Source organism: Cyprinus carpio, chromosome A12 (genome assembly GCF_018340385.1).
Source record: "Cyprinus carpio isolate SPL01 chromosome A12, ASM1834038v1, whole genome shotgun sequence".
NCBI lineage: Eukaryota > Metazoa > Chordata > Actinopteri > Cypriniformes > Cyprinidae > Cyprinus > Cyprinus carpio.
Window position 1 is genome coordinate 5,437,203 of NC_056583.1, and position 26,043 is coordinate 5,463,245.

Below are 26,043 nucleotides of genomic sequence, written 5' to 3' on the forward strand. Positions count from 1 at the left end.
CAAATCAGACTGGTTTTATTTTTATTTATTAATGGTGTCAAAACTGTATATAAACAAAACTCCATTAAAAAGGGTTGCACAATATATCAATACCATATTCATTATTGTGTAATATTAAAGATTTGTTTTATTGTTAACAGGCAATAGTAGATACACATTATTATTTATTTATTTATTTATTTATATTTAACATTTATTTGCTAAGGCCACATTTCTCATGTTCATATAGTTGTAATTTGTAATACATATACATATATATATATATATACACACACACACACACACACACACACACACACACACAATAATAATATACCATCACCTAACTTTAAATATAACTTGACATATAATTTAATATTGTTAAATGTAGTCTTTAGCGAATCTCAAAATGAATATTCATTAGTTATTTTTAGTTATTAGTTATTGTTAGTTATTTTAAGTTATTGCCCATAACATGAAAATTTGTCATCTATCATTTTAATGTCAAATTAATCTTCAAAAACACAAATAATTTAATACTGTTAAATATAATCTTAATATTTCATAATTATGGTGTGATGCCTACATTTATATAGTGTTTAACTGATTTATGTTTGATTTTAATGTTTTATTTTATATATCTGTTGACCGATATTTTGGTTGATATTTGGAATTTTTTTATTTATTGGTTTATTTATTTATTTTCTGGCAAAATATTAAGAATTTAATATTGGCCATTTATTAGTTATTGGCCGTAACATGAAAATAATTGTCAGCTTTAACTTTAATTTGTTACCTTTCCCACACAAATTAACTTTCGCTCAAATCATGTGACTTTCTGCTTTTCTACTTTTCTAACTAATCAAAGTTTATTTTCACCTGCAGAACAATAAAATGCATGAAAGATCTTTCTTAATCATTAATAGAAGGATGCAAGGTATATATAAAGTGAGTGTTATAGAATATCATAGGATGTGGACTCTTTTGACCAATAAGCAACTCCCCAGAACCCATTAGCAACCACCTAGCAACACCCAATCAAAGTGACAGTGACTTTTGCCTAGGTAAGCACCAGTCACATTTTCTTCCTGAAACATAAATAAGTTTTTAGGTCTGTGAGCTGAATAATAAGACATGATATGGCACAGGCCGGCTGGAGTGTGTGAGGAGGGATCAAGCTGATGCAGCATTCTCCCACAACCGCACATGACATAACACCGCACACTTTAGCACAACGTCCTGATAAATAAATAACAAACACGCCATATGTAGCACCGATGCTGTCCTCTAGCATTTGCGAGAGTGTGTGTGTCTGTGTGTGTGTGCGCGCACCACAGCTATTAGAGATGTGCTGTGACTCTACCACTTGCTCCCTCTTGAAGTAGCATCTGACCTTGGTGTGTGCGTCATCTACACGCTCACACTGCATTTCCCCCCAAGAGGGGACGTGCAGTAACATTGACTCATTGTTTGGTCCAATCTGTTTGCACTGTAAAAAAATAAAAAAAACCCTCGCTGAAGTTGCGCTGATTCAGAGACTTCTGCTCAACACTCTGAGCGATTAAAAGATAGAAGTGTTGCCGTTTCAGTGGGGGATTTGGGAGCGCAGCATTATTTAACGAGGGCGATATTATATATTCATCGTGTATGTTTTGCTCCTTCTGCACCTCACAGTGCCATCTGCTGTATAGTGCTGTATTAAATCACACGGAGTGAGGAATTAAATCAGGCCGCGAGAGAGGGAGAATACAGGGTGTTCGAACAAAACGATCACAAGTCATTCATTTTCTATGCAGTTGAGAAACATTTAAAGCCGAAGTGCCTAATATCTTAGTACCACCATAAGGAAATCACAAAAATGGTGATTGTCAGACAGGTTTCCAAATCACAACCCATCTGCTGTTGACATTAGGGATGCACAATATTCATGTCCAGTCAAAATGAATTTTTCTTTTGAATGTTTTTGAAAGCAGTCTCTTATGGTCTTATGGCGTTTGACTCCTAACCCTAAGGTTGTGGGTTCGAGTCTCGGGCCGGCAATACCACGACTGAGGTGCCCTTGAGCAAGGCACCGAACCCCCAACTGCTCCCTGGGTGCCGCAGCAAAAATGGCTGCCCACTGCTTGTGGGTTTGTGTTCACGGTGTGTGTGTTCACTTCTGTGTGTGTGCACTTTGGATGGGTTAAATGCAGAGCACGAATTCTGAGTATGGGTCACCATACTTGGCTGTATGTCACGTCACTTTCACTTTTTTTCACTTTCAAGGTCACCAAAGCTGCATTTATCTACAAACAGTAATATTGTGAAATATTGTGAAATATTTTTTTCATTGTAAATGATTCTCATTACTGGTAAATATATGGAATCTATATCAGTATATTTAATTGTCCTTTTACACATTTAGATTACCTTTGCTTTTTGTAGCATTCAATTGATTTATTTATGTTTTTGGTGTTTTATTTTAGAGTTGTACTAGTTGATGACCAACAAATGACCAATATATTGGCTGATATTTGGATTTTTTTTAATTATTGCCATTGGTCGATAAGTGTTGGAAGCTTTTATTTTGACAGCATTGGGACTTTTGACAGAGCTAAGAATGCCATGTTTTTAAACTATTGAATGCTGTTTTAGGAACATTCAGGTTTTATTTTATTTTTTTATTTTTTTTTGTGAAAAACACTATGATAGGATTACAGAATCAATGATTAACTAAAGCATAAATCTGTTTATTTTACAGATTCATTTTTTATTTGACGTTCTATCTGCATTGGCCATCAAAAAATCTGTAATGGTTGACCACTAAATAGTACAGAAGTTTAATTTTGGCCATTTATCCATTGTCAGAATTAACGTGACCAACAGAAAAGTGACTGTAAAGCTGTAAAACCACTGTATGTGTGAACAGGCCATGTGAGAGAGCCAAGGAGAAAGTTCCTGTTTAACAGATTTGTTGCTTTGATCTTTGGATTATTGATATGAATGTGTCTGTCATTTAAGTGCTCATATAATCTACTTACCTCACTGACGTGTGCCGGGATGTTATGAATGGAAGTGCAGCTGGATGGCAGCCTGGCAGAAGTTGGCGTACAGCCCCTCTGTCTTCCTGCAGAATGAAAGCAGCAGAGTTCATCAGGTGGACATTTGCCAGAACACACAGATCATGTGATGAGTATGACCTTTCAGCACAGTCTAGCGCTTCCACAGCAGTAAGATATGTCAAACTCAGTGAACACCACTGTTATTTTAATCATTGAACTCATTGCCACATTGGCATACTATTGTTGTTTATATTAATATTTATTTTTTTATGTTCATTTTTAATTTTAGTTTTAGTAAGTTTTTAGTAAGTTTTAGTAATATTGACATTTTATTAGTTTGTGTGTGTAATATGTATGTCTATATAGTTTTTTTATTAATTAATATTTAGCTTTTGTAAATGTTACGGGCAAATGAAAATGAGAAATGTTGTCTTGGCAAATAGCTGAAAAAAAATCACTAACAAAGAACAAAGAAAACAATTTTTACTGTTTTTTTAGACATTTGCTGGGAATATGAATTTTCTGAATCAAATTATATTAAGTTTATTTATCTATGAAATGACATTTCTATTGATGTAACCATAACCATGTGAGCAGGAAAATATAATAATAGCCAATACTATCATAGTCTAACATTTTCCCAATCAATCAGATGCTTCCAAATATCAAGTTAAAAATGCCTGAAAATATCAAGTCAAATCCTGATATTATAAAGTTAGTGTAAACTGTAAAGTTTTATTTATTATATTAAGTTTAATTTATTTAAATTTATAGTAGTTGTAAACATACTGTACAATGATTTAATCCATGGAATGTGAGGGCAAATATTTTTCCAATATTTGAGTGTGTGTGTGTGTGTGTGTGTGTGTGTGTGTGTGTGTGTGTGTGTGTGTGTGTGTGTGTGTGTGTGTGTGTGTGTGTGTGTTTTGGGCAGACGGGTGTGGGTCTGACTTTGAAAGAGACTCTCAGATACAGTTCATTTAATTTGGCTTCCTCTGAAACTTCCATCCACCGCAAATGTTTCAGGTCAAAACTCTAGAGAATCCACAGATATGCTTCAAACGTATTTGCTCAAAGGAAAAAGCATGACCACAGGAATGCACAAGCAGATATTTGATCTGCTCGAGACCCCATGGTGCTCTGTAATGACTTTGGAAGAAGGTAGAGAAGCCATGCTTGGCTTCAAAGCTCTGGCCACCCTTCGGCCCCCAGCACCATGGTAAATGACCTGTTAAAATCCACACAGGGAAAGCGCAGAGATTACTGGAAACAAAAGCAACTGAGTTGCGGTAATGAGCTTTTGATGTTTGTGACAATGGGAGCCGTCAGTTTAGGGGGAAACTAGAAAAGAAGACATATAAAGAAGGGGTCAGCTGTACCTTAGGATAATTGGAGCTTCTTTTTACAATACAGTAACACAACTGTATGATCACCAATAGCAGTTAAGCATTATGGGTGTATTTAAAGCATGAAAACAATCATACACATGTAAATACACTCAGTGTGTATTACTCACTGACCTGGGGGTTTGGATATATATCAGTTCTAACTAAAAGTTCTAACATTATTCTTCTGCCTAAGTAGGAACACTTAATAGCCAGTTATCTCACAATGGCTGATTATCTCACAATCTCCCAAATATTGGCAGATTCTTCAGCCTGGCTGATACATCGGCCAATCTAGTCCACATATTGTGTGCAAGAATAAGAGAGGTAGAGAAAGAGAGAGAGCGAGAGAGAGAGATTTAGGGGGAAATTCCATGGAATTCTGTGCAATGGATTTAAAAAAAGAAGTACTATTTGAAGTATAAAAAATAATAATACAGTTTATTAAAACATTATATTTAAGGCATATCACAATTTTCATCCATGTTTTAATTTAAACAGTAAACTTGGCCAAAAATAAAAACAACTATTGCATGTTAATTTGTTTTGGTTTGATTTTAAAAGAGCAGCTAAATTTTTTTTTATAAATTGATTTGATATTAAATGACATTATAAAAAATTTATATATAGGTTAAAAGGATCCTAAATGGACCTGAGAGTATTTTATTACACATTTTACATTTATTAGCTGATACAATACATATTTTTTATAATTGAATCATTTTAAATTTCATTTTGATGATCCACTAATGGAGGACAGCATTGTCTAGAAAACCAAATAAGCATATTAGAAAAAATTCTGAAGGATCATGCTATAAAGAAAATTCAACTTTGTTCTCACAAGAATAAATGACATTTTAAAATCAAAATAGAGAAGTTTTTAAATGTGAACTAATATTAGTTTGTACTGTATTTCTGGTTTAAAAAAAAAAAAACAGCCTTGGTGTATGGAAGGATATTCTGGACTATTTTCAAAAGGAACTGCAAATTGTATTTTCAATTGCATTTTACATTTACATTTATTCATTTTATCCAAAGCGACTTACAATTGGGGGATACATAAAGCGATTCTTCTTAAAGAGGCAAACAGACACAGGAAGTGCTTGTAATACCAAATTTTAGACATTGTTCAAATAAGTACAAGCTAGAGAGAGAAGGATTAAATAAAGAGAAAGAAGATTTTTTTATTTTTATTTATTTTTTTATGATGAAGTCAAGTAACTTCGAAAGAGATTAGTTTTCAGCTGTCGCTTGAAAATTGTCAGGGATTCCGCATTCTGGAAAGGGGTTGGAAGATCATTCCACCAGCCAGGAATGGTGAACGAAAATGTTCTGGAAAGTGATTTTGACTCTCTCTGTGATGGTACCACGAGGCATCACTCACTAGCGGATCTCAGGTTTCTGGAGGGGATGTAGATTCATAATAGTGAGTGGAAGTAGGCGGGTGCTGAGCCTGTGGCTGTTCTATATGCACACATCAATGTCTTGAACTTAATGCGAGCCAGTGCAAGGAGATAAGGAGAGGTGAAACATGGGCTCTTTTGGGCTTGTTGAAGACCAGTCATGCTGCTGCATTCTGAATCATTTGTAGAGGTTTGATTGTGCTTGACGGAAGTCCAGCCAGAAGAGCATTGCAGTAGTCCAGCCTAGAAATGACAAGGGCCGGGACGAGAAGTTGTGCAGCATGCTCCGTTAGAAAGGGCCTGATCTTTCTGATGTTGTGCAATGTAAACCTGCAAGATCGAGCAGTCTTTGCAGTGTGGTCTTTGAAGGTCAGCTGGTCATCAAAGGTTACTCCAAGATTTCTGACTGAAGTTGATGGGGTAATTGTAGAAGAACCTAGCTGGATGGAGAAATCATACTGTAGAGTAGGAGTGGCAGGGAAGACAGGAAGCTCGGTCTTTGCCAGGTTGAGCTGTAGGTGATAATCTTTCATTCATGTAGAGATGTCCGCCAGGCAGCCTGAGATCCGTGCAGCTACCGTTGGATCATCTGGTTGAAATGAAAGATAGAGCTTTGAGTCATCAGCATAGCAATGGTAGGAGAAGCCATGTGCCTGTATGATGGGACCTAGTGATGTCGTGTATGTGGAGAAGCGGAGGGGTCCAAGAACTGATCCCTGAGGAACCCCAGTGACAAGTTGTTGTGCTTTGGATACCTCCCCTCCCCAAGCAACCCTGAAAGTCCTACCAGTGAGATAGGATTCAAACCAGAGAAGTGGAATCCCTGTGATGCCCAGTGATGAGAGGGCAGACAGAAGGATCTGAGGATTGACAGTGTCAAAAGCAGCAGATAGATCCAGCAGAATAAGAACTGATGATTTGGAATCAGCTTTTGCAATCCACAGGGTTTCCGTGACTGACAGTAGCGCAGTCTCAGTTGAATGCCCACTCCTGAAACCTGACTGGTTAGTGTCCAGTTTGTTGTTTTAACTTAACTTAACTTTAACTTAAGTGCCTTGCCAGTTTCATTGCTTGGTGAAGTTGCACAGGTAAAGTCGCAGGTCTTTACACTCGTTGGTCTTCACACAAGGAGGGCTGAACGCTTCCGCTGATGCGTCCACGTCAGCGCACAGACATCGGATAAATCCACAGTCTAAGACACTAAAATGAAAACAACTGTGGCCGCCTTCTAATTATCACAGCCAATAGGAACAAAAAAATGTTTGTATAAAAATACAAACGGCAACGAAAATGCAAAGTCAAAATAGGCAGGAAACAAAATATTCCTTCCTAGCAGCAAGTAATAATTCAAACAGCAGCTCTATAAACAAGTATTACGCAAAACACTCAGGCACAGCCGTCGGTCTCTTCTGTTGACTAATCGCTTGTTTTACATATGTGGACGCATAAATTGTGACATAATCCCAACGCAATTGCAAATTTTTCATTAAGTTTTCATTTTCGCTTTTGCTAATGCACAGTGACTGCCAAATTTCAAATGGAAAAGCAAAGTCCATTTGCAACTGTATTTTCCATGTCTTACGTGTTATAAGCCTGCCATTACTGTTTGCATTTTCAAATGCAAGATTTGCAATTGCATTTGGATTATGTCACAATTTATGCGTCCACATAAAAAAATGCAAATGAAAGTACAATTTGCAATTCCTTTTAAAAAATGGTCCGGAATATCGTAATATCCCCAAACTTTTAAATGGCAGTGTGCATATTAACTTATTATTTGTTATTTATAATACAGAAGTCTAAAAAATGTGAATGGCTTGCTCGCATTGGAGAGCTCAATGCAGGATAACAAGTGTGAAGTAAAGAAGCAAATGGACTCTGGCAATCATGAGTAATACATTACTCACAGGACTAGAATTCAAATTATTTTGATGTGGGGTGGAAGCTAAAAGAGGAATAATCGGTGATGTGAATCCCGTTTGAGTGGATTAGTCTAAGGAACAAAGGAAAAGTGACATTTAAGAAAGAAGCAGCCTCATTTCCTCAATAAACGTAAGCCTTTCCTCTGCCCAGCTCACGGATGCCTGCGCAAATGTGTTTGTCATGGCCACAGCAGCCAAGTAAACAACCTGCCTGTTGCCAAGGTGACAAAAAGGCTTCTTACATAAATGTTTATTTATGAACAAATGGACTCATTTGATGCTGTTTCTCTGACCCCACTGCTGCATGCGCCAAATTTGATGAAAAAGGTGGCGCCTTGAGAAAAGAATCCAAAAATAATATAAAATAAGCTTTTTTCCTGCTGATTAGTTAATGCTGTCTTTTCCAAGGGCAGATCATGTTGCCAGTCTGGGCTTTGTTGGAAGAGTTGTGGCTGCAGCCTTGGGCCCTGCGTATCCTTGGCGATGATTTAATTATCAGTGCACATGGAATGCAGTGGCGGCTGACCTCAGTGAACCTGTGCTCAAGAGCACCTGTCCTGATGTCAAAAGCTCCGCCTGCCTTTCGCTTCTCCGAGTTTGAGCTTGTTGTATTCCAGCTTGATGCTAGTAATGCTTTGATGGCATTCATCAGGTGCACAATGGGCTTTTAGAAACTAGAAATGTGAAACATTTGATTTTCCTTTGACCCCAGAAGACTGTTCACTCAGCAGCGTGGGCATGAGTGGTGGCTGATATATCAGCAGTCTTGATAAATGGGTAATTTAGTACAAGTCACGAAAGAAACTTAATGCAGCAATTGCATACTGTCTGTCAGATGGTTTTCTGTGCACACTCTTAAATGCACTTAAATGGTCCAATACATACAAATGATGCAAGTATCTTTATGCAAGTATTTACATAAACACAGTTAGTTGTGTTTGATTTGCATCGACACTAGGGCTGCACGATTATGACAAAAATCATAATTGTTGATTATTCCCTTGAAATTGTAATTGCAGTTATTAATTACAATTATCGCAATTTACATTGAATGATGCAACTGCATGCTGTATTTTTATATTAAAATAAAATGAGCTAAAAACACTCTACCTGAAAAACTTTAAGTGCTTTTCAATAGTATTAAGCCTCAGATGTAAACTATACATCGGATTGGTTTCTTCTTTAAACTATAAAAAAAGTAAAAATATGAATGGTATTATAATGTTATACTAAAACTAAAATTAAAACAATCGAAAAACCCATTAAGATAACATGCAGAAAGAAAAAATGCATCTTAAGCATGCAGAATAACATAAGTGGACTTTGAATGATTTATTGCCGATTTGAACGATTACATAATTGTGGCATCCATAAATGTAATTGCTATTAGAAATTCGATTAATTGTGCAGCCCTAATCGACAAAATATACAGGATCCGTGCATTAGGTCTTAGAGTGTCTTTAATGTTAATCAAACCACAAAAGTAAAAGTGAAAATTACTCACTGCTCTTGACTGAATCACTTTTGTAGCTTTAATAGGAATTGTTGTATTTTTAATTAATACAGTGAAGACTGTACAGTGTTTTATTTTACATTTGATTACTTTATTAAATTTCTATAGTATTTCTTACATACATTAGTCAGGCAGACCTACTTCAAAAACCTAAAGCACTCTTTATTTCATTTTGTATCTTTGATCTATTGAATTTAATTGTCCTTATTGATTAAAGGGATAGTTCACCAAAAATGAAAATTACCCCATGATTTACTCACCTTCAAGCCATCCTAGGTGTATGTGACTTTCTTCTTTCAGACGAATACAATCAGAGTTATATTTAAAAAACGTCCTAGCTCTTCCAAGCTTTATAATGGCAGTGAATGGGGGTCGGGATTTTGCAGTCCAATAAAGTGCGTCCATTTATCATAAAAAAATATCTTTGCAGACAAGATGTATGAAATATAAAGGCAAATACTGACATTCAGTTTTAGAGGTGAACTCAAAAAAATAAGGCAATACATTCGATATGCAATAAAATCAGTAAGAAAAGTATTGCTTTTGCAACCATTTTTGGTTCCCAAAGGAACCTTTCAGTGAATTGTTCTTAAAATAACCATTTGTGAAGAAAATGTCAATAATCTGAAAAATCTTTTTCCACAATAAAGAACCTTTTGTGCAGTGGAAAGGGTTTGCCAGTAAAGAACCTTTATTTTTAAGAAGGTAGAAATTACAACTATAGAAATATGATCTTCAAAAAGAATTGGTGAAGTGGCACATGCCTCATAGGGTTAAGCTATACCATGTCAAGTGGAAAGTTGGATTATTGGGCAATATCTAACACAACATGCGTGAGCAAGTAATGCCACAATTTTTATTTTTGGACGAACAAATCTTTTAAGGCTGTCCCAGCTTCACCTACCTCACTTTCCACTGTTATTTTGAGCCATGACGATGACATATTAGTGATTTTATTCTTTTGCCCTTCAGGTTCTGTTTGAGTTTTCCAATTGTTGACACATCCTTTCATTCTGTGAATTGTTTTACCATTACAATGTGTATTATCTAACATTTTTGCTTGGAGGGCAATGTAATATGAAAATGATGTGGAACTGATGATCAAGAATGCCTGTAACAGTGACAGACAGAATTTTGACCTTGTCTTAGGATAATTAAGCCCTGAGTGCCATTCATTGTAAAAATATCCAGAATGAAGGAGGGTGATATATAATTTAAAGCAATGTAAGTCACTGTTATGGCTCCAGGGATCACTTGTCAAGCAGTCAGTTGGTGGAACAATGCCGGCTGTAGTGTATGTGTGTCCACCGCACACGTGGCTTATATGTTGTCATGATTCCCTATTTGTGCTATAGAGCAGTGAGCAGATGTCAGCGGTCTTTATGGGCTGTGGGTGCACATAGCTGTCAGTAACCGCTCTAACTGCTCTTTTGCTGTCCACAGCACCCAACCTGAAGGGCCGGCCCCGGAAGAAGAAGCTCTCCGTCTCCCAGCGGCGAGACTCGCAGGGGCAGGGCGGTACTGCCAAAGAGACCAACGGTGTGGAGGGCAAGTCTCTAGTCAAGGTATGGCTGTGGAAATACACAGATGTTGTAATTCTGGTCAATACAAATTATGAGATAATTATTTTCACATTATGAATGAAATCTAGCCTTCCAGAGCCAAACTTTTGACCACCAGCATAAGGTCTGGTCCACTTAATAGAAGAAGTAAGACAAGAGAAGACTGTCTGACCATCATGCACAGCAGTTTCCAGGAATGTTTGTGTAGAAAACACCATAGAAATCAGTGTTAACTGCAAGTCATATAATGGCTTATGTTATAAATAATTACTATTGTGAACTAAATATGAAAAAAAAGCACACTAAAAACTGAGTTTTGTATAAATTATACAGTAATAAATTTGATGAATAAATTGATATTATACAATATTTACCAAATAAAAAATTCTAATTAATTAATTTTAATGCTGTAAAAGCTGGATAATTGAAAACAAAACTGAAATAATAAAATAATAATAAAGGTTAAAAAAAATACTGGTATAAAAGAACAGTATACTTGTTACATTTTAAATAAATAAATAAGCCTATTATCAGCTTCCAATATCATTCAGTGCAGACAATTTCAAAACATCATTATTGTCCAGTAGAGACAAGGCCACGGATATATAGGTCACCCTTTATTTTCTGCATGTCCTTTAGTGCTTTTTTTTTTTTTTTTTTTTTTTAGATGAGTAGATTAGTCTCAGTTTCAATACATCAATCTGAAGCACTTTCCCCCTCCACCTCCTGTTTGGCATTTAGTGTTACTGTTTCTTCAGTTTCCCATGTTTGACTAATGGGCTTCAGTTGTTTTTCCTCTTGTTATTTTATCAACCTTTGCCCTTACATGTCATTTCCTGTCCATTCTCCTGCCAGCATGAGGGCAGTGTTTTATGATCTTCCTCGTCTGGATGAATATTTGTCCGGCAAAACAGCAGCTAATTCACCCCGGCTTTGTTTAGAACCTTGAAAACATTCTGTGATCTAAACCGGCCCTGACTGTGATGTGATCTAATGTGGTTCATGGTCTTTCAGGACCCCATCAGCTGCTTGACTTGGGATGGGAATCTTTACATCACAATTAGATTTTAATTTAGGCAGTCCTGATCCTCTATGGAACACCACTGGGGTGTAAATCTTTGCTGTGCAACAAAAATAACTATTTCAAGCAGAGTAATTTGGCCCTCAGTAATAATAATAATAATAACAATAATGAAGAATTCTAACTAAAAACAAAGGGTTTTTGTTTTGCAGTTGCTCTCATATGATAGAGAACATGCATACATACACTTCAAAAAGCATGTTATACTGCTTCCGGGGATTGTTTAGTTCATTTCAGCGTAACCTAATGCTTCAGCGGTTCTTTCTTTGACTTTTTTTGTATATGTTCACATATTCCACTGGCCTTGATAACTCCTTTTGGAAAATAAATGCTCTTGATTATTGGGAACAGATGGCTAAACAGACGTGTGTGGGCCAGTGATGACTGCAGCATGTGACAGCATGGTGGGGCCTGAAACTGTAAAACTGACTCCAGAACAGTTCTCAAACACTCACTCATGGGTCAGAACAGCTATTTTAAGTGTGTGAAAGCTTGCAGTGGTATTGAGGAAATGCACAGCATCTATTTTTACACTACATTTGTTTTTTAACTATTTTTCTGACCCCAGTGGCAACTAATTTTTAAGCATATAGCTAGGGGAAATTAGTAGCAAACACAATAAATACAGTGATGATTATCCCGTTTTAAAGATGTTTTGACAATTTTTTATTTTTTTTAAGTAGTTTGTGATGTTATCCACCTATGACAGACCAAGCGTGCTTTTCAACATTCTTAAATATGTCTTTTTGCTGTGTGGTGTTTAGATGAAGGGGGACACAAAATCAGGAGTGTCCAAGCCCAAGAACAACAGTAGTGGAAGCAATTGTAAAATTGTAGTGATGGTTGTGGATGAGGATGAGGTGGAGGTGGGGTGGGGTGTGGAGTGCAGATGAGATGGGCTTGCTTTTGTGGTTTTGTTGTTTAATTAAATGGAGGAGAGGTCCCATTGAGAGGATACCGTACTTGGGCTTCAAACAGAGTAAGTACAGCTTCTTCACCTCCTCCTCCATAACAGAGCTCTGAAGATCTCCAGCGCTACTTTAGTCAACAACCTGAAAAAATATGTGTGGTACACTTCCATGAAATTGATGGCATTTGAAAAGTCAAGCATGATGGAAGTATCTGCTTCCCACAAATGCAAATTACTCACCCTCATGTCATTCCAAACCTGATCATCTGTGAAACACAAAAGTATATCTTATGCAGAATGTCAGAAATTTTTTTTTTTTTTCCATTAAAGACAAGCTGTATATTGAAGATCTCAATCAAATTTGCGTTCACATGACATTGCGAGAACCAATGGCCTTTGCCGTTAATGATGCTAACATTAAAATTTGTGTGCCACAGAAGAAAGAAAACAATATGGGTTTGGAAAGACATGAGCAATTTTTCAGTTTTGACATCATGTGTCCATTTAGTTGGCACTAAACACTCTGCAGTGTTCACAGTGACCCAAAACAAAAATATGTTGCAAAGTAGGTCAACATAATTTACAGAAAGTTTAAATACAATTATTTCCAGGCAGCTCTCCAGGTCCCTTTAATGTAACACATCCAGCTCTGACCCGCAGTACACAGTGTGAATAAACAAGTAGCTTAATGCTCAACTCATAAACAAAGTATACAAGCAATCTATTACTAGCAGATATTTTATTATTCATAATATGTCCCATTGATTTTCAATACTGTTGTCAGTGGAAAAACACTGAATTGCTGCATAGAAATATGTATAAGCCACATCTAAGCCACATTTAGCACATTGCTAAATAAAAGCTGTGTTTCAAAACCTAACTAGGCTGCAAAATTATGCTGGTTTCTAAAATACCTCAGCAGCTGTTTATATAGCCAGGAAAGTACCTCATTAAGTTATGGAATAGATCTGTTTACTGACTGTGAAGCCTTTTATTTGCGTTTTATACAGAAGGATCATTTGCGATTATCGTGAACAAATAGAAACATACAGTATTTGACCTACATCAAGATGCACACATCAGTGTAGGAGTCTCTGCGTGAGCCCAGAGAGAAGTTGTTCTCATGTTCTTATTCACACTAGAGACGCTCGTCACTATAAACCCTTTTTTATCCTTGTATAGTGTGACACACAGTTCTTGTAGAAGATGATTCATACTTCTGTGAAAGCAGTAAGGAAATGAATCAGGCATCAATCTTCTGGTTTAAAATTGTTATGCAACATAATTAGATTTTAAACTTCTCTATATCCAACAAGTGATGATTGATGAAGTGTTAATAAATCGCACTGTGCCAGCCCATGCTAAATTAAAGGGATAGTTCACTCAAAAATGAAAATTATGTTTAAACAGAAGCTCAACTGAAAAAAAAAACCCTCATTGATTCTCGTGCATCAGGCTAGTGTGTTTGAGCTTCTATTTACCATATTTGATGTGCAGTATGTTTGTGCGTTGATCACTGTTTTTAGGCTAATAAAAAGCTAAATTAAAACTGACACAACCACTTTATTAACTTTATTAAACCACTCGATTCATGTGCATTTCTTTTATTATCTCTTTAGTTTTTGAAGCTTCCTTTTAAATTAGGAGCCGAAATCTCCCAGATTTCATTCAAAATATCTTCATTTGTGATACAAAGATGAATAAAATCCTATGGGTTTGAAATTACAGATGACAAATGGTACAAATGACAGAATTGTCTTTTTTGGGTGAACTGATCCTTTAGTGGATTTTGATAGATGTTTAAAAGATAATTATGCCTTCAAAAATGTAACATTATGACACAGAAACAGGGTTGATATTTTAATATTGTCCCCTACAGACGAACAAAAAAAAAAACGTAAGATAAAATGATAAACAGGAGAACTTTTTATTGAAAAAATATATATAATTATTAAAATATAGATAATATGTATGTAAAATGATTTAAATCAAAAAATGCATGAAGAAAGGAAATGCCAGTGGGAACAGACCAAAAAAAAAAAAAGAAAGTCCAAGAATATAAAATAAAAAGCCTCCACAATGTTTATATGCACCTTTTTGTGGTAGATAAGTTACAAACTCGTCCTTTTAAGGGTCCTGCCCCAGTGACAAGCTGTTGTACCCCTAAAGGTACAATTTTTGCACATTTTTTCAGTAGTATTTGTATTTTACTGATGTTTCAAAGTGTCAGAGAGAGAGAGAAGCTCTCGACTGTAAGTTTAATGTCATTCAGCCGACTTTAAAACTACTCGCCCTGTAACCCAGCAGTCAATCAGAAGTAGCTATTGGGAGGAAGCAAAAATCAATATGGCAAGATATGAGGCCAGACAAACAGCACTCTGACATATGCTGTGGTTTTGTGTGTGTGGCAATTGAATCTTGATTGATTAGTCCCCCAGCAGCAAAGTCCCTCATTAATTTCTGCTGTGACTTATTCATAAATGTGGCACAGCTCTGCTTCATTAAACTGACACAAATTTATTTGGTTTCATCTTTTTTTCCCCGTTTTCACTCACTTTCTAAAAGGCCCCTGCTTAGCATTAGCATTCATATGGTGAAAATTAAATGGTGGGGAATGGATTGTTGACAAGCGTTTCAAGTCATGTTTCAGTTTTAATTTGATGTTCAATTGATTGGAAGAATGTGTTAGTATGGCTGTGTTCGGAATAGAATACTAGCGTACTATAAGCTGCACAGTATACACTTCTACACTCTTAAAAATGAAGCTTCCAAAAGGAGGTTTTCACAGTGATGTCATGGAATAATCATTTTGGGGTTCCCAAAGAACCTTCCAGTAAACAGTACTTAAAAGAACACTCTGGAACTTGATGGTTCCATGAAGAACTTTTAAAATCCATGGAACCTTTACACTGCACAAAAAGTTCTTCACAGTGGAAAAAGATTGTTTATATTATTAAAATCCACTTCACAGTAAGAAAACAATTATTCTTTTAAAAAAGTTCTTTGGGGAACCCAAAATGGTTCTTCAGTGACATCACTGTGAATTCCTTAAACCATTTTTAGTGTGAATAACATTTAATAATATAAAGAATGCTTTCTGCAATGCAAAGTTTCCAGGGGTGCTAATGGTTCTTCAAAGAACCAAAGATTCAAACAAAGAACCTTTTTCTGTAAGAGTGTATACTGCCTACCATTCTTTAAAAAATAAGTATAGTGGAAACTAGGCATTAATATAAATACTATATACTGTAGCAAATCTCAACTGCTTGATTGTTCATATCATCTCATGATGTAAGATATTATCACCCAGCTCTAATCTGATAAAATGTGACATGAAGGCATGAAGATATTAAGATATTATAAGCATTATAAGCATCATAATATTCTGTAAAGCTGCTTTGAGTTGATGTGTATTAAGAAAAATGCTATACAAATAATGCCCGGGAAAATTCTCATAACATGCGCAGTGTACACTACTCACGAATGCTTAAAGTAGTAAGCTTTTTTCCTGAACATGAACGTTTCCCACTGCTCTCCTGTGGAACTAATCGTCATCCTTGTTATCCTTCTTACAGTAAACCTTTGGACTATGTTTCAAGCGGCTCAGAAACTGGGAGGATACGAGGTGGTGAGTGTTTACACAATTTGTTTGAAATCCAGTGCCGTTGGCAGCACGCTTTTTCCTTTGGCTCTGAAATATTCCTGAAAAACAAGAGTTTTGTTCCCCCCCCCCGCCTGTCTTGTAATGTTTGTTTACTAGACTCTGGCCTGGATGCGGAACTCTCTCAGATCCAAATTTGGCCAGAGCGCTCGCAGTTGTTATAAAATGTACAAGTGGAAAACACGTGTAACCCTTTTGCGGTGGAGGGAAATTGGTTAAGGCCTGTTCGCTACCCATGCTGAGGCTCTTAAGGGACCATTATTGTGCAACAAGTGAACTGCGCAATAAAGGGAATTCACTTGGCAGCTTATCTGACATCTGCTCTGTGAAAGTATGGTGAAAAACTTAAGTCCCTTCTATGCGACCAGCTATTCAATATTTTTGGTATTCATTCATCAGTGCTGAAGCTGTTTAGATTAAGCGCAAACAGGAAGCCACTTTTTTGCTCTTCTCATCTGGCGCATTGATACCGCTGCCTGCCTTTCTTGTTGTTTTTATGTCCCCTGGCTGCTCAAGTTGTCTTTGCCACAGAAAGCTTGGCTTTAAATGCAGCTGACATCTGTAATGAAAATCATCATGCAGGAGGAGCCATGATGTCATTTGGAAACATTTACATTGCGCAAGAAGATCAGATTAAACTCCTCTCCTGGGGTTGAACTGTACTTGACTGTGTTTTAAAACCACAACTGTAGTCTGGACACCGAAAATCTGCCTCATACACAATGGCGATGTTAAAACAAACAGCAGTCAAGGGCTATTATGAGTTTAGAGCAAATGCAAACGCTTCATTAAATGCCATAGGAGACATCAGATGCCCTACTCAATGAGTCAAGTTACCAAAGGAAATTAGAGCACAATTGAAGTGTTTCTACAATCAAAGAGATTGCAGTGATTAGGTCTCCGTGGACGTCTGGTACATACTGTATTCCGGAACACTGTGAGAATTTTGTACTTATTTGTGTTGTAACTAGTCTGTGGTGAACACATTGGCCTGGTGACTAAATCGCACATGCATTAATTTCCCAGCACTTGATACATGTGCTTTTCCACAGAATGCATTTTATTGAGAGAGGCAGCCATTAGCTGCGGGAAACGGCCATTAAAAATCTTTTAACCCTCATACGCTGAATGCACTAAAGGTCTCTCATGAATATTAGTCGCTGTGTATGTGAATTATGTTAATTGAGTATGTGTTTTCTTTTTTCCTATTCAGTTAAGAGTCCGATACATCAATTTCATTTCAAAAACTCAATCTCATGACCTTGCGTGGGACATCATGCGCTCTGTGTCATTTAATAAGTATAAAGCTTACGGGATCTGTTTAAAATGCATCAAGTGACCCTCTTATTTTCATCATTCGACAATAAAGAAAGGACATGAATGTTGAATGCATGAATAGTGGAATGCTAATATCAGTGTTCATTTCATTTCTGCTTCATGCACACATCCATTACGTGAACGTCCTTGTCGCTCATGATAAACTTCCTCTTCTCGTTTCAGATCACAGCGCGCCGACAGTGGAAAAATGTATATGATGAACTGGGCGGCAACCCGGGAAGCACCAGCGCAGCCACGTGCACACGAAGACACTACGAGAGGTTTGTCTCCTGATTTCCTCATTAGCCAGGGCTGATTTTGGAGAAAATCTGCCGATTTCTCTGGAATCGATTTGAATGTGTTAAACGAGCCTGAGAATTAAACTTCTGTTGGTAGCTGAATAAATATTTAGACAAAACGTTTAATAAAAAAAACAGGCGGGAGGCAGGGGATGTGTAGCAATTCTGAGTAAATCTTGAGATCATTCTGTGAAATTCTGTGAGGGTTTGCTGTTTAGTATGCTGATGCATGATGGGATGTGGCCATTAAAAAACACTGCACTGATCCTGCTGTTGATTTTTTACACCCCATATTATTAGCAGCCCCACTTGAAAGAAAGCTCAGCAGATTTCTGTAGATTCAAAACACCCAAATGATTGTTTTTTTATAATATTCAAAGCATGCTTTCATGACAGATTTATGCAAACAAACATTAAGTAAGATATCACTAACTGGGTTAATTAAAATGCAATATAGTGCATGCATTTATCATCTCTAGAGGTCATATTCTTGTTGACTAACAAGCTATGGACATTGATTGGCTTTCCTGAGTTAAATGTAATGTGATGTGACATTGGATTCTAGATGTTTTATTGACATCATACTACAAGTAATATTTATAAAATTGTTGTTTTTGTGTTTTGTTGTTGTGTTTTGTGGTCACCTTATGTAGTATGTTTTTGCGCTCCTAATAAAAAAAAAAAATGAAGATCAATTAAAAATGAGAAACTGATATTGTCAACAGGACATGTCCTAAACAAGTAACTAAATAAACTGAAAATACTGAAATCACAGAATAAATGCCACATTGTTATTGAAATACTATATATATATATATATATATATATATATTAAATACATATCTTTAGTTGGATATTATTATTTAAATAATATTAAAATGAAATTACTATTACTGTAATGAATAAAATGACTCATATTTTAATGCTGTTTAGAAGTGCTATACGAAACAGTGTTTTGGAATTACTGTTTGAAATGCTGCAAGTAGGCCAGGTTTTGGCATGGGTTTGTGCTTATTATTAAAGGTTTGGAGGCATGGGAGACAGTGTTATTGTATTTGCTCTTAAAGCTATTCAGTTTGAACTTTAAGGTTTGTGTGACATGTCTCTCTCTTCCGGCTGGCTCATCGAGGGGTTAAGTGTGGCCCCGGGCAGGTGGAGTTGGCAGGGATTGTGTTCCTGCGGGGGCTCCACCGTCAGACTTAGTGCTGAGTCAGCAGCCACCAATAATGTATCTGTTCAGTGAATAATAGTCTGCCAAAATCCGATGTTATAACCTTGATCAAACAGACAGGGATGTGTTGATGTGTCCACTTGTGCAGCTGTTACCAAGCGTAATTAATTGAATTAATTTGGCCAGCAAATTAAGCCATTCTGTACGCCGTTTGTGAGTGAAAGGCCGGTTCGGCTGCGATGACGCACGGCATTATGCCCTAGCTCGTCTTCGGTTTCATGCCTCGGGACGAGGTACCTTTTGTTCGGCTACAAGCTCTGCTCTTTGGAGCCCAACTCAAGTGGCTTTTCTTGGGAGTTCTTTTGGAGGGCCACTGCCAAGTGCAGCCCCGGTCACAGATGGGAATGAAGATGTCTGAGTTTTATGAGTGACCTCACTTCTGCAAAACAAGCCGAATATGCCTTGATCTTGTGTGTATATGTGTGCTTATTCTTTTTCTTCCTCCCTACTCAGGGTAAAACCAAGTTCTTAAAAAAATTCTGTTAAGTACTTCTCCACCCTTTGAAGGGCAGCCGACTGAACTGACTTTGTGTGGAATTACTCATCTTAGATATCAGTCTGCAGGCACTCTATCTGTTGAATAAAGCTTGCAAAGTCATGAAGATGAACAGACGTACATTCTGATCACGTGGTGCATTGTTTTAACTGCAGCCATGCTCTTTTTATTGTAGGAAAACTATGCCATAAAATAAATGAAACTCAGTATTTAAATCAGTAGTTGACCCAAAAATAGTCATTATTTACTCACCCATGTCATTCAGAACCTGTATGACTTTCTTCCTTCTGTGGTGCACAAAAGGAGAAATTTCGAAGAATTTACTGACTGTTCTTTTCCATATAATAAAATTGAATGGGAATTGAATTACCATGCTCCAAAAAAAATTAAATACAAATATCACAATATAAGTGTTAGCTTAAATGATGACTACAAAATAAAACAAAAAATGATGTTTGACTATTTTTTATTTATTATTATTTTTTTTTTAAATTGCAATTGTGGTTAATGAAACTTCAGCCAATTGCAAAGTAACTTCAGAAAAATGCAAAGTAATTGCAAAGACTTGAAATGTAAAGCTTGAGTTGTATGGACCAGTGTTATTTAAATACTATTATAGTTTTTATTAATATTTTGACAGGTTTTATTTTTATACTTTCAGTTTTATTTTTTGATGAATTTTTAGTAATTTTGTTATGTGTTTTAAGGTCCTCTATTTTAAGGTCCAATTAACTACTGTAGCTGCTTATTAGCATGCATATTACTGGCATACTGGCCGTTTATTAGTACTTATAAAGCACATATCAATGCCTTATTCTGCATGACCATATTTTAGATCTCTTAACCCTTCCCCACACCTAAACCTAACAACTACCTTTCTAACTATTAATAAGCACCAAATTAGGAGTTTATTGAAGGAAAACTCTTAATTAATAGTGAATATGTTCCCTATTTTAAAGTGTTACCCGTTATTTTATTTCAATTTTAGTTTTTATTTATTTACAGTTAATAATTGTAGTGTTTCATCTTAAACTTATTTCAGTTAGTTGCCAAGGCGACATTTCTTTGTTGAAAGTTTTTCATCTGATACTTATATTCTTTTTCAGCTTCATTTCAGTGAACAAAAATTAATAATTTTATTTAATATATTTTAGTTAAAAATAATAGCCCTGGTATGGACTACCTTTATTTCCAATTTTATTATTCACTTTTCATTATAAGGAAAACAGCACCTGAGATATTTTTCAAAAATTCACCTTTTGGTTCCACAGCAGAAATAAATTTGTAACCAAGTTTGTAACCGAACAAGGGTGCATAAATACACAGAATTTTCATTTCTGGGTGTTCTCCAACTGCTCCTAATGATATTTGTGGTATTATCTGATTAGCTTTTGGCTACTATATATGTTGTGGGGGAACAGAAACAAATGTAGATTACAAATTAGGTCATAAAATATGACATAAATAACCTTGAAAGAGGCTGCAGGAATCCAGCCCGTCCTCCCCCCACCCCTCTGCTTTTTAATTATATAGGTCAGTGGCACTGATCACTATTTATTTAATCCTCCTCTTCCCAGAGAGAGATCTTTGTTTTAAAAACATTCTGCTTGTGAATACTTCTGCAGATAACAGCATAAACCTTGTCGAGCAACTTTAGTCCCTTTGCTGCAGAGGTTATTTTGTTGCAGTGTGAATTTCTACTGTCCCTTAAAAAAAAAAATACAAATAAATGCACAGACCGTTCCTCACTGCACTAGCTGCTGCAGAACTAACCAATTCAGGATGCATGCGGATTTGCATAATGTTTGAATAATATTTGTTGTACCATGTACAAATATTATCTTGCAATATAAAAAAACTACTGATAGGTGCATTCATTGGCTTGGAATGGAATGCCAACTTTCTAGTTACTGAATACCATACAGTAAATACTGCATACTGCCTACTATTTAAATGCATTATGCAATGAAAAACAAAAAGCAGTATCATGTTGCATATTTAATGCAGCAAAAGCACCCAATTTTAATATTATTATTTTTATAATTTAACATTATTATTATTATTGTGCATTTATTTATAGTAACATTTATACTTATTTATACTTACATACTTATTATTTCCATGCATACTGAAAATTTATTTTGCAATATTACGAATAGGATGTTAGTATGCTATTCCAAACATAGCCGTTGCATTGTGGGATTTCAAGCACAATGCGAGATCCTCGCAGTACTTGATTATTGATTTTTGTATCCCCCTCTAGAATTAATGTTTGCTCTAAATTCAAACAAGTCACGCTTCACAGAACTCATCCTTGAACCTCTAGCCAGTACGACAGATTTTAATGCAAGCCCTTTAATTGAAGTTTAATGATCTGGCTTTGAAGGAAGGCTTTTTTCCAGGGAGCATTGCATCAGCTGTTTTTGTCCCCTGAGAGATCGGAGCTGCATTTGAGACTGCAGCTGTAGTAAACAATAGAATTATGCATTTATTATCCCTGGAATCATTAGCATGAGCACTTCATAATCCAACAATATCACAGCTGCACGTTCTCTTGAATGTCAGATAATAACAATTTGGGTTCTTAGAAATGCCCATCATTGATCCACATTTATTTATAAATAGCTGTTTATCTGTATTTACACCATTTGGCTGTATTTACCTAGTGAAAAGGAGCTGTGATTTGACATTGTGGTTATGAAAGTTGACAAAACCGAATTAAAGCCCTGATTGATCTAATTAGTTTATCATCTCAATTTGCATGTCGATTTAGAGGCTCATTTGCCCTACTAAGATTCCATTGTGTACTTGCTTTAGCGAGACAAACGCGGCAGTTTCAACCAGCATATTGTCAGCAAAAATGTTTCTCAATGAAGATAATGCTCTGAGGTTCTGACAAAAAAGGCATGTTAAAAAAAATCAAACAATGTCACTCATTCTATCGATTTGATACCAGAGGGCTGACTAGCTAATGTTTGCTTTTGTGTATACAGTTTATGCAGGGCTCGAATTGAGGGGGGGTGCGGGGGGATGGCATCCCCCTGGTTGAAAAAAATGACAAAAAGCATCCCCTTGGTAAAACCACCATACCCCCTTACCATCCCTTTTAAAATAATAATGTGTATTATGTAAAATTTATCATGCAAATTAAATGTTAAAATTCTCTACTTATGGTAATTCACAAACTAAATAACGGCGATTGGCCAATTAGAACCTACTGGCAGTTTTATTGTCATCATTATTTATCCATGACAGGCCTAAACCAGGCAAGGTGCCAGCACTACCAGCACAAAAACACATTTAGCAAAATATTGACCAAAATTCCTCCATTTCATGCACCAGAAGGAAAAAAGATAATTATATTAAATATAATATAAATATGAATCAAATCCGTACAAACAAATAAAATTGAATGAGAAACAGAGCCTACTTTTTTTCCATTGCGTATGTTTATCAATAGCTGAGAGGAGAACGATCACATGAGCTCTGCCGTCTTCTTTCCTATTGGCTGTCGCTCCCGAAAGTCGCTCTTCATTTGCATATATCAAAGGATTCTGAACTTTGTCATGTCGCTGGACATGTCCCAACCATCGCCAACGGCTGCTGTCGCACTTGTCACCGGAAATCGGCAGCTCTCCATTGAAATGAATAGGACCGTGTCGCTTTGCGCTTGTCGCGTGACCGGGGCTTTAGTCTTTGCTCGTCCAGTATGCTGCACGTACATTTTCCCTGAGTATTTATAATGTGGAGTTTAAAAGCTTTTTTTAAGGCTTTGTTTTGGAACAACCACCATGTTGATGTAGTTTCTTTTTCCACGCACGGCTTATTTATGCTTTATCACTTCACATTGTGCTGAGAGAAGAAGTGCTGTGTTTATGTTGGGCTAAAGATTGAGCAGCGTTGGAGCTCAGGCCTCTAATTTAAAGTCTGTAAATCACTACCCAGGAATGTGGCTTTCATTTCAGCCGCATCACAGAACGAATTCCAACAATAAAATATTTCGCAGGGAGGATGTGTCTGTACAAACGACATACACTACAAAAACACGGCTCTCATCGCTTATTATTTAGAGCATTTAATAATTAAAGCTGGCTTTTGAACGTTAATGGGCTTTAGCCTGAAGGGAGTTAGTGAGGTAATTTCAGGTCTGAAGGCCAGGAGTGACAAAAGGCCTGCTTTGGCGTTCCTTCCCGTCTCTGTTTAACTGTGTGAATCTGGATTAGTTCAAGGGTCGACTTCTCAACAAAACCTTTCAGGCATCCTGCAAAGCTTAGGGAACAATGTCTGTTTTTTTTTCTCCCACACACACACACACACACACACACACACACACACACACACATGCAGCTTTACATTCTCTCTCCCGGCCCGTCTCTGTGATTAATCCACTGTTTGCCCTGTGGAGAAAAGCAGAAAAAATGACTTCAAATTATTTCCCCTTTTTAAAGGGCTAGGTTTGATCCCAGCTTGTACAGATGTGATTATGAACGTGCTGGTTTGAGTCTCTCGCCGTAACCTCTATTATATCCAATAACAGGCCTCTGGTTGTTTGTTTAACATTCATTTGGCATGGAAACCTGCTGATCTGCCATCTAGCCGTGTGTGTCGTTTACTGCGGCTCTGGTCAGAATTTACAGTTCATGGCATTTCGGCAAGCACTCGTTAGGGCCACTTCTGTGGAAGTAAACTCAAGGCTCCATCAGACAGCTTGTTTAATAAGCAGTAATGTTGGATCCCGGGCATGTCTCCCCAACACCAGAGTGGTGGAATAACATGAATGAGAAAATTAAATTGTTGATGTCAACAACCATTTGACTTAGTTATTTCGGTATGTGGCCTGAGGGATGCCGAGCGAGATGAGAATGGCTCTCTTTGAAAGAGAGCACTCAAAAACAAACATGCTAAAAATAGAGTTGAAACAGTTGAGATTATGATTCTTAGTGTGATGTTTTACTTCCTGTTTTGTGCGCCTCTCACAGCTGGGTATTACGCCATCATGTGACCAAAAAGCAGAAGTGCAGCTTGATCAGTGCTACGATTGTAGAAAAACTATATTAATAAAATGAGACCACAAAGTTTAAATAAATCTCTGGAAAAAAACGGGGGGGGGGGGGGCATGCCAATCAAAAAGAAAAAAAAGAAAAAAATTACTTTTTTGCTTGTTTGTTTTACTTTTTGTTTCGTTATTCTCATACAAATTTTTCATTCTTTTTTTATTATTTGTATAAATGTATTAAAATATTATATAAAATATTTTAATACAATATAAAAATCTGTATGAAATAAAAATGAAAAAGCGAAATAGTTAATAAAATAAAAATAACAAATGCTCAATTAAAAAGAAAAAAAAATCTCTTTTCCTAATGCCTTAATGAAATTTGTTTGGAAAATGAAAAAATAAAAATAAAATAAAAATTAAATAATGGTCCTAAAATAAGCTCTCTTTTTCTTTGTTCACAACACAATAAAAATATGACCAAGACATTCTGGACATTACTGGCTGTGTCATATTTATTTTTGTGCTGTGAGAATTTATGCACTGGATTTTCCTGGAATCAAATCACATTAATAATGGTTTAAAACTTGTTTAAAACCTGAAGCCACTCACATCTATAAAGTGTCAGTTTACATAATATGATACATTGGCATATTTGTACTCGCACTGTACTTTTGATACAATCATACTTACATAATTGTACATTGCTGTGGCAACACTGGATGTCCAAATGTTATTCTTCAAATGCAAGTCTATTGGATTATGTAATGCTTATGTAAATCAACAGAACTATTTGTGCATGAGCTATTTCAGTGGGCAGAGGAAACCTGAGTATTGATTGCAGGTTGTTGTTCTAATAGCGGCACCCTCGCTCACAGGACTGCCATGTTAAATATTAGTCATTTGCTCTACGAGTTAGAAAGAAAAGGGGAAAATATCTCCCAGCGTGAATGACTCACTCTTCAGAGAACATCTTTATATGTACCGGTGATAAATGTGGAAGAAATTAAATTCGACTTTCAGTTCCCTCATAGTAACTCAGTAGGATTTCTTTAATATCTCACGTGTTTTTTCTAGAGTGCACTTTGGGACAAAGTCTCGAACTGCTCTCAGATTGCCCATTTACCAAGGTCTGCAAGCAAAAGTCAGAGATTTTAATATGAACTCTCCCAGTTTTAAAAATGAAATAATTTCAACCCAGGCTCATTGGAAAAATATGCGTTTGGTGATATTTTTGATAAACGATA

General features: G+C 36.3%; 1 protein-coding gene across 1 annotated transcript in view; it reads left to right on the top strand.

Annotated features, from left to right (window-relative positions):
- Positions 1-26,043, top strand: part of LOC109099864 (AT-rich interactive domain-containing protein 5B) — a 106,023-nt gene that overhangs the window by 63,625 nt on the left and 16,355 nt on the right. Inside the window, 5 exon segments of the mRNA XM_042767252.1 lie at positions 10,687-10,808; positions 12,651-12,826; positions 12,828-12,865; positions 16,372-16,424; positions 17,958-18,055. Of these exon segments, the coding sequence (XP_042623186.1) occupies positions 10,687-10,808; positions 12,651-12,826; positions 12,828-12,865; positions 16,372-16,424; positions 17,958-18,055 (487 nt within the window).